Genomic DNA, 13,250 nt, shown 5'->3' with positions numbered 1-13,250 from the left:
GTAGGAAAACCAGAAAAGAAGGAGAAGCTTGTGTTCAAAGCAGGACAATGACTTCTCCCAGTTCCCTAGATTCAGTGCCATAACCTAGCAAAATTTATTCTGCGTGCGTGCGTGCGTGCGAACAAACAAAAACACACACACACACACACACACACACACACACACACACACACACACACCTAAAGCTGCCTGCATATGTACAATAAAGCAGGCAACAACAAGACTTCACTCAGAAGTTGATGAGGTGATGTTTCATGCCCTCGTATGAGTGGAGCTACAAATCTTATTGTAAGAGAATTGCCCTACAGGAAGTAAGAGAGGGTTGTTAAAATTGTACCAGCCAATAGAGGCTGTGTAATGACTGTCATACTGTGAGGAGACATTTTCATTCCACAGCATTAGTTTAGCATTATCACAGAATAGTGAAACATGTTATTACATTAAGTGAAAAATAATTAAATACTGGTGGTGGTGGTGGTGGTGGTGGTGGTGGTGGTGTGACTGTATCATGATGTTATTTCAAATTGCTGTTAATAAGTATAAAATGGCGGATATTATGAACACCTTTTATGGTTAGGAACCACCCAAACATTTGCTTGGAATCATTGTCGAATAGCCTACTCTGATTGGGATGGCTGAATCAGGTAAGTCCTGAGGTTACTTTACAAAAACAGTATGTCTTGAATTATAATCACTTTATTAACAAGCAGAGGTAACTAGACATTAGGTATTACTTTAGGAAATAGGAGTAATGTGCCAAAAGTAGAGATTTTGGCTAAGATGTAAAACTATGTGGTGTATTAGACCAAGTTCATCATAGATTATAACCATCCATCGTTATTAATTAGTCTATGCTGGTTATAATGTAAGCCCACACTTTATATTCTGCAAAGTTATAACTTTGTGTCAAACTTGGACTAAACTTCTGACACCATCCTTTTATGGACAGTACTCTTCAGAGTACAAACTTGGTACACATGTTTTCGAATTGTCACATATAACTAGGAACCGGAAAATATGGCGTCAATTTTTGGCAAAATTCGCATCCCTTTTTTTTTTATTTATTTATTTTTGTTTGTAAATGATTAGATGCACTAATATAAAATGTTGTCATGCTACACGAATGAAGACGAACAAAGCCTTCTTAAAAATTGACTTTAAAAAGTGCTGACTGGGAACTTTTTGGCGGGACTGTTTGCTTTTGCAAAAACTACAATACCTTTTTGTTGCAAAACATCCTTTGTTTTTTACATTTGCCAGTATTTAAGTTTTCAAGAATGATTATTCTGTTGAAAAGTAGCAGCATTTTCCCGCCAGTGAACTGAATGCGTCTCTGAATAACGTATTTCAGGACGTTGCTTGGCTTTTTCCGCCCCATTTTATGATTACAAAATCTGTAACTATGAATTTTGACCGTTCATGGGCATTCATAGGTGAGCGATCCACATTTACCAATGCTACAGATTGAACTGACAAGCGTAGAAGTAGAACCGAATGTACAGTAACTCTATTCTTACGTTAGGGTAAGGATTTTGGCACAGTTGGAAAAAGTTCATTTTGTTTTCCAGTCGCCATAATGCAGAATGCAGGTAGTGTAGGCACAGATGGTGGAGGAGCGGTGCAGGTAAACAAGTGCCGCCTTCCTTAAGCAGGGCTGCAGCCTACAGCAGAACTGACGCACACACTGTTTACATGGGGATCCCAAAATCGGATTTCTAAACTGATTTTGCAATACTGCTAGTATAGACAGAGTGACTTTTTGCACAGTGAAGGATAAATATGAGACTGAAGCTATTTACATCTTGTCTAATTGAGGAGAAATAGCGATTGTGCTGACTAAATCATAAATTGCATCTGTTTTCCAGGTGTCAGATTTAACTGGGCCAGCAAATCCACTTCAGATCTTAACATCTAAACATGACAGCAACACACTCTTTCCGAAATCCTGTTCTCGTTTTTTGGAAGATGTGTCGCATGTAAACGTACAGTAGTGACATTGTTACAGGGATCGCCAATCTCTTCTGGTATTGTAAGGATGGTAATTGAAATCCGCGATGGACATGGATTAAATGATGACTAACTGAAACCCTCAGCTGCCGACAGGTGTTGTTGATATACCTCGATGTGGACAGCTGAAAATGTGTGCCCCGACCGGGACTCGAAACCGGGATCTCCTGCTTACATGGCAGACGCTCTATCCATCTGAGCCACCGAGGACACAGATGAATAGCGCGACTGCAGGGTCTTTTACCGTAAAGTGTGAATTTTTCCGGTCCCTACATATAACCAACTCTGTGTATATGCCATCAGGAGTTAAAAACTTCAGCTATACCATTAACAAATGTATATAGGCATCAAAATATAGGGTACTAGTGAATTAGACTCAAGATTCTGGAATATTTGTTCATGTCTCCATAACTTCAGAATTTTATTAAAGTATGTTGGTATTTTCCTCCTCCTCCTCCTCCTCCTCCTCCTCCTCATCATCATCATCATCATCATGATGTTTGTTAAGTTGGAGGCATATATGAGACACATGAAATTATTTTTCTAATCTCTATTTCAGATTCAAAAGTGAGGAAGAAGCCTTGGACATAGCTAATAACACAAATTCAGGACTGGCAGGATACTTTTACAGTAGTAACATGGCCCAGGTACGAAGAGTAGCAAAACAGCTGTGTGTTGGTATGGTTGGAATAAATGAGGGCATTATTTCAACAGCTGAAGCTCCATTTGGAGGTGTCAAAGAATCTGGAATTGGTCGGGAAGGTTCTCATCACGGTATTGATGAATATACTTTCATAAAATATCTGTGTGTGGGTAATCTGTGAAATATTTTTCCTGTTTTTCTGAAAGAATTAATTTTTTCATTACCATTATCATGTGTTGCCTGGAAAAACGAAAAATGATATGAGAAAATTGTAAAAATAAGGAAATATTTTATTAATAGCTATGAGCCTTCTGCTTAAATTCTGTGTGTTGTTGTTGTTTTTATTATTATTATTATCATCATTATTGTTATCATTATCACCTGCCCAAGGTGTTACCCGTGCCAAATAAATTTAAAATACATCCCCTGTTAAAGAGTGACATTATATAAAAAGCTGCTGTTGTAAACAATTTTGTTTTTGTAAATGAGTTAACTTGTGTTGTACAGCAAAGCCAACTGTAGACTTGGTCATTACAGATAAATGGGGGGGGGGGGGAGAGAGAGAGAGGGAGAGAGAGAGAGAGAGAGAGAGAGAGAGAGAGAGAGAGAGAGAGAGAGAGAGAGAGAGGGGGGGGGGGGGGGGCTAATTGGAAGAGAGTAACTGAAATATTGTGACACTATTTTGTGTAAAATATGAAATAGAGGAATGGTGGTGGGAGGATGAATTTCTCACCCAAAAGATAAAAGAAGACTAAAAGCACTAAATTTTCATCTTATGTAAGTAATTTACATAAATGTTGCTGTGTTTTTTATACTATTAACAGTAAAATGCTGTACCAACTGTGTAAAATTTTAGTTTTTGTCACACAAAGCTGGATATTGTGAGAATGAAGGAGCGCACAGAAAAATTAATTTGCAATGAAATTCTATTTTAGATGATGTCTGAATAAGCTTATGACCAAACAGAACTTTTACACTAAATGAAATTGATGAATTAGAAACAGTAGTTTATTACTTTCGATAAAATATGCTTTTGCACATTATGTTGTGAATCGGTGCTAACAAATCAATAGTATGAAGTTTTATTGCAGTTAATGACTAATTGTTGTGTTTTTCCCTATATATTCAATTTGCAGGAAAAATATTTTAGTAGTCTCGTACAACTCCAGTATCTTGCAGACTGAATTTCAGAAGAATTAGTCTTGTAAATAATGTTTTTGTAATTGTAGTATAGGTACAGGCTTTTGCTATTGTTATGTTAGATTGAAAACAGTAAATCAGGTTAAAAATGTGTGCGACTATTAACATGTGACACAATTATTTAACAGCCTGTGAAATATAAAATTCAGCAATGTCAAATGCCATGTACCCAACCAAATAATGATTGTTGTTGTTGTTCAACAGAAAATAGTTCCGCAGCTACTTCCAATGGAACATTGTGAACAGCAGAGGAGAAATGTAAATTTGTGTTCTTGTGGGCACGCACCAATCTGGCCGGAATCACAGTTAACTTTGTTGTGCAATAATCGTTAATCTTCATATTCAGTTCTTGTTTTGGGATGTAAGGTATTGTTTCATATGCAGTATGGTTCAGAACCCATCACTCTTCCATAGCTCAAGTAATCACTTTAATGTAAATGATGCTAAATCAATATGCCCGTATGTAAATTTTTAATTACTATCTTTTGTTAACTTGTTCCTGGTGACAGATTTAGAAAAATTAATGAGAAATGAGCGACTTGCAATCATAATTTTGTGAAGTGTTAGTTTTGTAAACAGAATAACTACTTTGTCATAAACAGCTGACAGGAACAGGACTCGTACAAATAACTGGATAAACTTCATAACCAATAATGGTGACCACTGAATGTTAAATTTTTTTAGAAAATAAATAAGCTCATTACTTTGCAGATTTGTACTGCAGCACCCATACATACGTATATTACATCTCAGTTTGTTTATACTTAGCTAATTTTCATGTTTTGTTGGTTAACAAGCAAACTTCTTGTAAAAAAAATTGAATGTACTACGCAAACTATTTTATTCTTAGATTTGTAGCAGTCGGTATTTCATTTTGGGTTTTTACATAGTAACGTAGGTTTCTGCTAGCGGATTCCTTTTGTAATCCGTTCATGTGTTTAAAGTTAATGGTATGAATGGAAAATAAGTATCAGAAGGTTTAAGATACCTTATGTTAAAAAAAAGTGGACTTTGCCCATTTATTGTGTATTTGTATACCTTCCTGGTCACAGAATAATGAAAACCGCAGTTATCGGGCAAATCAGTCTTTATGTGTCAATGTGCAGTGTGTACCAATTTATATGGATCTTGTGATTCATTTGTTCTTTTTTTACACTAACTAGTTCTTTTATTGTGTATCAGCTTCCAGTTGAAGAGATATTTAATTGCTATTTTGTTTTAACTTTAAAACAATCTGGTTTGTTAATCTCAAATGTAAATGCCATGGGTATTACATTTTATTACTGTACATTCCACTTTTGGAGAAACTATTTGTAAAATATTAATTACCCAATTGAGATGTTTCTTATGCACAGTTCATGTAATTTGTGCAGCAGTCTTCCACAACAGTCTTCCATAAACAATGTCTTCCATATCTGTGATACATAGTATCATGTGTAAGTTTAGTACATAAATGTGATAGTATACTATAGCAAGCCATATTTTAGTGAGCTTTAAATAGAGAAAGTGTATATTTTTAGTTCATATTGTAGTATTATATATGTTTGTGTAAGTGCAACAATGGCTCAAAATGATGAACTGTAGTACTATTGAATAGTTATCCTCAAACAAACAATTGACTGAATCATTTATCATCCTAGCACACAACCTATTTGTAACTCCCCCTCAAAAAGACAATAACATTGCATTGAATAATAGAGCAGCTTATTGAAAAAATAATGAATACAGTATGTTGCATTATATGTGTATGTTGTTTTTAATAGAGGCTGATATAATGCACAGCATTACAGAGCAGTAAAGAAATTTTAAATTTTCAGTTCTCTGCATTTATTTTATTCCAGATCTTGGCTACACTCTCCCTGTTACACTATATTCGAAGATGGTTCAAATGGCTCTGAGCACTATGGGACTTAACATCTGAGGTCATCAGTCCCCTAGAACTTAGAACTACTTAAACCTATCTAACCTAGGGACGTCACACACATCCATGCAAGAGGCAAGATTCGAACCTGCGACCATAACGGTCACACTGTTCCAGACTGAAGCTCCTAGAACCGCTCGGCCACACCGGCCGGCTATTCAAAGATGCATCTGAACAAGTGTTTGTGACCTAATTGCCACAATAAGCTTCTGTTTGTACCTGTAGTTGAAAGCGTGTTTACTTTTGAAACTTATTAATAGCTTGAAACTGGCATGTTGGGACTAGAATTTTTATCCTTGATTTTCATGGGCAATGCTTTTACCAAGTTAGTTGTCCAGGCACACCTCATGGCTGTCTGAAAGACTCAACATGCCTTATTTGTACTTTTTATAATTTCCTTTGGTAATTATTCAAATAGATCAGAAAATCCAAGGATGTGGGCAAAACCCAGTTTAGACTCTACTTAGTGGAGTTACTCTATATTGGTTTGACTGCTCTAGTGTCTTGGCAAGGATATGTGCATTTTTAGTATCTTCAAGGGTTATATGCATAGAGGGCAACATGAGTTTCATGGTATTCTGTAACTGTTACACATGTATTCGTTTTCATTGCACCAGGACCTGCCTGACATGAGTCATTCCCATTTCATTTTCAGTGAGAGATATAACTTAAAATCGATGAATCTATCAATGTTTCCTTAGTATCTGAAAGTGTTTTGGATTCCCCGCTGCATTCTCCAGCCGCAGCTTGCTCCCACACAAGGCACTGCTGAAGCAAGCATGTCATGTGAAGACATACTGACAAGAGACTGCCTAATCTTTGAGACCTTTATTTATGAGCAATGGAACACTACAGTTGTGACCTTGCCTATAGTACATTGTGATTTGGATTGCTCCCTGGATAACTTTGCTACACTCTGTACACCCCACATGGGGATGTAGTAAGGATTGGAAATTGGTATGGGCTTGTATAAGGTTCTTAAGTTTAGAAAAGAAATGTTATTGGGTTATTTGCTCTTTAAGATTACACAGTGAGGATTGTGAGGGGCATAAGAGAAAATAACTGCAGCAGCCCCAGAGCCATCTTGAAGGACAAGGGAAATGCAAAGGTAAAGAAAATAACCCATTTAGTGTCTGCTCTAGGTGGCACCTCAGAACAGGTTATCCTGCGGCATGATTTGGTTGGTAGGGCAGCATTTTGTGGATGATGATTCGGCCTATTCTGATGTGAAGTGGTTGGTTGTCACATCAGTGGAAGGTCTTTGTAGAATACAAATAATAAAAACTTTTTCAAGTTTGTGGCTGGGGGCACCTTGTACATCTCCTCCCCTCTCCCTAAACGAGTTCATTATGTGTGAATTCAACAATCTCAATGGGGTGCTTAATTTAGGGTTACAATATTTTAATTTAATCAACAAATAAAATCTAGGAATGTGAGTAAATTTGTTCCATCACCGTGTTGGGACTACAATCTTCACAGAAAAGTGAGGGCTGCAGCTTTACAAAGGTAGCCAAAGCTAGTTACAGATACAGTTTTTAAGGAATACAACCAACTGAAACATTCCTATAACAAGGATGAGGACATAGCATAAAACTAACTAATACATGTTTAGAGGTCAGTTTTTAAGATGAGTAAATGAAGTGAATGACTGATTTATAGCATTACTAGAGGAAGTATTAGACCCAGTGTGTTTAGCAATAGAATAGTGGCTACATGACATTGAAAGCCTTCCTTGTCAGACTGCAGTCAGTCTTTTTAAGATTACATGGTTGCGCAGTGTCCAACATCCTTACAGGGACCAGACAACCTCCGGGGTGGCACCATTTTGTTGTCAGCCTGATAGGGCAAATCAAAATCGCTAAACAGAATTTTGAAACACAAGTTTGTTTTAACTGTAATCTGGGAGGATGGAAGCATTGTAAGTGAACTTTATTTCAGATTTGTTAGCATCACCAATTATGTCCTGTAAGTACCATTGTGACTTTAATTGAGCAAAGGAAGGTTGCAAAATTGGAAATCACCAAAGCAACTAAGTGATTAAGTCTTTCTGAGCATCAACCAGAATGACCTATGAAATGAAATAGAGTTAGCTAACAAAAGTGTAAAATGACAACTACAAAATATGACACTTCCCATTGCATTAATGCTTCTTATAAATGAATAATAAACACTTTAAGACTGACTCCTTGGACCCAAATTTATATATCACAACAGCAAGGTAATTTAAGTTCAGTTAAAGTGAATAGAAAGATTGTAAAAATAACTCGCAACAATAAAACGTCAAATGAACAGACAAGCACAATAAGACTGTTGTTTAGAACAGTCACAAAAGTAAGCAAGTCATAAGACAAATAAAAAAATAATGGTTTAATTAAAGAAAACAATCCTAGTTGAGATTACAAAATTACAGTTCATGACAGTAGAAACAGAAAAGCCATCATTAATTTTTGTTCTTCACCTTGGTACAGTCCACTGGCCAGGGCATGTAATCAGTTGGAATGGCTGTATGCATTTTATTATATAACACGCATGTGAAATAACAGTGTATAGTCACACTAGATTTCGGAATAGCAAGCTGGGTGGAAGTCACTGTGGCGACAGCTATGTTAAGTAAAATATCACGGTGGTGGAGTGATGCAGTATGGTCGGCAGACTTCAATCTTCTAGTTACATGCTTCAGTTGACTGGAACTTATTTAAGGCGGCAACTTCTCAAACTCGAAAATGGAACACATTTTGTGACCGTAAACAACCTAAACAGGTCACAGTCCTGTTGTTTCATGTAATCTGGCATACGATGGAATTACATATGGTAACAGATGATTCCAGTCTGAGTGCAAGCTGTTCTCATAATAAGACAATATTTTAAATACCACATTATGAATACATTCAAACCTGTCTTTATTCAATGGTGAAGTGGTGTAGTTCTCCTCTACCTGTACCATAGGATTAGACAAAGTTTGTCCCTAGATCTGTTATAATGGCCTCTGGACTCCCATATGGTAGTACTGAATGGGTGATGAACGCTTTTGCAACTGTCTCAGAAATTACTTATTCAATCCGTTTTATAAGATAGAGAGAGAAATGGTTAATGGCAGATAAAATATATCTCTTATTTTGGGCTATTATGGAAAATGGTCCTACGACAACAGAGTGCTGCAATTTCAGATTTCAAAAGGCCCCACTGCTTCAGACAGTGTCTGAAGAGGTATATTTGGTCTTCATATTTATGCTTTTGGCACAAGGAGACAATTTTGAATGTAATCTGCTACATCTTTCTTTTGTTGTTGCCACTAATAGTAATAGCCTGCTATGCACACTAGCAAGGCATTTTTCCCATTATGACATGCCTTATGCTATCGTGGCATTGTTGCAGTATGCACTTGCAGATAGTCTTTGGAATCCGTTCTCCGAGACGTGTTTTCTTATATAAAATGTCATCACTTGCAATAAATTCCAGTAAGGTAGTGCATTTTTTTAAACTCAGTTTCAGAATCTTGTGCCTTTTTTAATTATTCAATAAGCAAGTTGTCTACTTGCAGGATCTTAATTTTCCTACTCAAGGCGTCTGCATTCTGATTAAACTTTCCAGGCTTTTGTTTGACTATGTAGTCATGTTCACTGAGTTTTGAGGCCCATCTTTTCAACTCAATAGCCATTGTAAAGCCACTTGATCTGCAATTACTGGGTATTGTCATCCATGTAGGTAACAGTGAAAGTAATGAGAGCCAAAATGAAGTGCCAGAAGTTATTTTACTGTGGTGCTGTAGTTTTGCTCAGCTTCACTCACCTAAAGCGATGCATAATCATTTTTCCCCATCTTGTATTTGACTCAGAATACAGTTGACAGTGACACTGCTAGCATCACATGATAGAATAAGTAGTAGGGTAAATTCTGGATAAGCCAAAGTGGATGAACTGAGAATTTCTTTCAGTTTTAACATAGCACTCACAGTCCGCTGTCCAGACAAAAGAAATTCCTTTCTTCAGCAATTTTGTGAGAGATTTCAGGGTGGCTGCCTATTTCCCCATAAAATGACAATAGCAATTTGTTAACGTGAGAAATGATTGCAATTTTTTATGTTCCTCAGCACTAGAAAATTGTTCACTGTGCCCGTTAATTGCGATCTGGTATTACACCTGCTGCAGAAATTATGTGACCTAGATAGTGCACTTGTGATTGCACGAAACTACATTTGTCTAATTTCAAATTTACATTAGCGTCACTAACATTAGTTAGTACATTTCTTAGGTATTCTGCATGTTCCCTCATCCTGCTCGAAAAGACAGTTATACCGTTTAAATATACTATACACGTGGTCAGCTTTAAACGTCATGAAAGTAAATCAGCATTTTGCTGAACTGTAGCAGGGGCATTTCAGAGGCCAAAGGACGTCCTTAGATATTCTTAATGTGTGGAGGGCACAAGTAAAGCTGTCTTTTCCTGATTTTTCATAGGTATAAAAATTTAATAGTAACCAGAATGCATTTTTAAGGTGGGGAGAATAGGCATTTGCCAAAGTGATCCAGAGTCTCATCAGTCCTTGGAAGGGGATAAGTAACTGATTTCATGACCTTATTGACTTCCCACCAGTCTACACAAATGCAGTAAGTGTTGTCTCCATTATTGGTTGTCTTGGGGACTACCACTGTAGGTGGCACCCTGGGACTGAAAGAATGTTGGATTAATTCTGCTTGTAGCAAATCTGAGATATTTTTCTCTACTACAGGTTGTAAGTGATAGGGTATGTGTTATAGTTTCTGGACTAAACGCCTAGTATCACTAGTAGAAATCTCATGTTATGTTAGGGAACTTGCCAGAAGTTGCTTCTTTTTATGAAACAAATTCACAGATTTGCGGTATTGTACACCGATTTTCAAGTTTCTTTCAGTTTCTCCTGTTATAGGTGACATAACTGAAGCAGAATTAATGTAAACTGTTCTTTCAGGCTGTTTATTTTCTTAGTATGCTGTTACCTCATCAGTATTTACGTTGTGGACTTTGGCAAGCATAGTACCCCAGAGAATTTTAACATCTGTGGTTCCAAAATTATCTATGCTCACTGGCAAAAATGTACCCTCTTCTGATGCATTCATTTGAGACAAACCTCTATCCAAATAATTTTCTCTGTATCGTCTGAAATTTTCTCAGCTTTGTTTAACTTCAACACTATGGCACATCCTTTAGTGGGTTGTCAGAATGTGGCCATTCATTCTGGACTCTCACACATCCTTGTAACAGAAATAGTACCAAAATAGTAGAAGTTTACCCCAATTTGGACTTTTTGTGTTTGGAAGTTAACTGTGCCACGAAAACGATGCAGGAAATCTTTGCCTAAAATGACATTGAAATTGTGGTCCTGCCTCCAAACCACATCAAATGTGAACTTTTACTTCCTTTTGTCTATTTCCAGTTCCACATTTTGGAAATTTATTGGGTGGATTATCTTTTTGCCCAGTCCACTCAGTCTACAATGTGGCGGTTTTAGTTCCCGGCCACAAGTAGATTTAATGAACAAAACACTTACTTGTGTGCCTGTATCAGTGATAAAGGTTACCTTGCAAAGTTATGTTTGCCACCTGCGCGAGTCCTACAACTATCACTGGATTTGCTTTGTGGAACGGGAACAAGGGACAGTGGTAGAAATGCTCCCATGCGCATAATTGACCTTTGCACAAAAGCACGTACTGACCACAGGGCTTTCGCTTCAGAGGTAAAGTGCTATAAATGTGGGCATAAAAGTCATGTACAGAAGCAATGTCAGCAATCTGAATGAATGTTTTAGGTGTGGACAAGTTGGACACCGAGCACGGGACTGTGGGAATCGAAAGCTGGGAAAACAATGACAGCGGAAGTAGCTGTTAAACACAAATGGGTATGAATAGGACATTACACTGGACAAATAAATGCACAGTTACAATGTGCGCGGCAGACTTGATGGAGGGCAAGGAACATAAATTTCTGGTAGATACGGGTACATATGTGTCAGTCATAAACAGGAAGACATTTTGATCTCCACATTACAAATTACAAGGAGTTGGGGACAATAACATAGAATTGTTGGATGCAGCACCGGTCAGTTTTAGTATTGGAACTAAAGATTTTCATGAGCATATGGAAGTGTTGCCATTTGTAGGTGGAGGGTATTCAACAATTTTTGGGCTGGTTTTTCTTGACTAACATCATGCTACAATCTATCTTTTGTGGTATGCGATAGAACTAAGTGGAGCTTTGTTTCCGTTTGGGGACATAGCTGCAAGTGAGGCAATGCTGCAAGGCTGCCGGGTAAACTGCAAAAACACACACTGAAGGTTGATTCCCATGATTCTATACCATCATGGGGAAATGTGTGTGTGTGTTTACACTCATACATATTTACCACATGAAACATCATATGCGGTAGAGGCACTAGAATTACATTAAAATGTGTTGTTTCATGCACAGAAGCGTAGTTTGTGTAAGTAGTAATAAACGGTGGATTTATGGTTCCTGTAAGCTCGGATAACTTTGATATTGACATGGTTAGTCTATTGAAGGGCGTAATGATAGCTACATTAGATGTATTAGACAAAGAGGTTCTCGATAGGTCATTTGATGACCAGGGTCCCAAGCAAGCCATCAACGCATCAGCGTTACAGAAGTCAGTTGGGTCCTTTGCGAGGCAGTGTTCAGCAGACAATGGAAACTTTGCTACTATGGTTTATGGATTTATTTAAAGTGGATGGTCTTTTACCGGTAATACCTCTTACCCAGCACCGTATACCTACAGGTAACAATGTGCCAGTCTACAGAAAGCCATACTGCGTACTGAAGCATCTCCAACACTTAACGGAGGTGTTCAAAGGCAGCAGTTGTCAGAAGTGAAAAAAAGAGCATAGTGATAGTCCATGGGGCATAGCAGTGGTCATTGTATGGCCATGGTACCAAAGAAATAGCTGGGTAGTACAAACAAATACAGATTTTGTTGCAACTACAGATATCTCAATGCTAAGACACTGACTGATGCATATCCAATCCCAAACATTATGGAAATGTTGGGTAACTACAGATCTAAGAAACAAATATCACCAGCTAGAGGTAATCCCAGAGAACAGAACAAAGACAGCTTTCATGGTACCATGGGGTCATTGCCATTACTCAAAGACCCACCAACCAAATTCCAGATGTCATTAGATGAAATTCTATGTGGACTGAAGCCTATCATGCTATATGTGGACAATATCATTGTATTCTCAAAAGATATGCAAGAACATGTGAAATGTCAGAAGATGTGTTCAGTAGACTACAGTCAATGCTTCTGACACTTAGCACAGATAAATGTCATTTTGTGCAGGCGCAGGTGAACTACCTTGGACATGTGATTAGTGTGAGAGGTGTTCAAACCAATCCTTGTCTACCATAAGCAATCTGGAACTTCACAGTGCCACAGACCATGAAGCTACTACAATCATTTCTGGGCTTATGTAATTATTACCGTAC

General features: G+C 37.5%; 1 protein-coding gene across 2 annotated transcripts in view; it reads left to right on the top strand.

The window, feature by feature from the left end:
• Positions 1 to 3,187, top strand: part of LOC124721830 (succinate-semialdehyde dehydrogenase, mitochondrial) — a 227,772-nt gene extending 224,585 nt beyond the window's left edge. For both annotated transcript variants that reach the window (XM_047246954.1, XM_047246955.1), the window contains exon 9: positions 2,567 to 3,187. In XM_047246954.1, the coding sequence (XP_047102910.1) occupies positions 2,567 to 2,831 (265 nt within the window). In that variant the 3' untranslated portion in view covers positions 2,832 to 3,187. The remainder of the gene's footprint in view (positions 1 to 2,566) is intronic.
• Positions 3,188 to 13,250: the final 10,063 nt, after the last annotated feature.

Source organism: Schistocerca piceifrons, chromosome X (genome assembly GCF_021461385.2).
Source record: "Schistocerca piceifrons isolate TAMUIC-IGC-003096 chromosome X, iqSchPice1.1, whole genome shotgun sequence".
NCBI classification, from domain to species: Eukaryota; Metazoa; Arthropoda; class Insecta; order Orthoptera; family Acrididae; genus Schistocerca; species Schistocerca piceifrons.
This window is presented reverse-complemented; position numbering and strand designations above follow the sequence as displayed.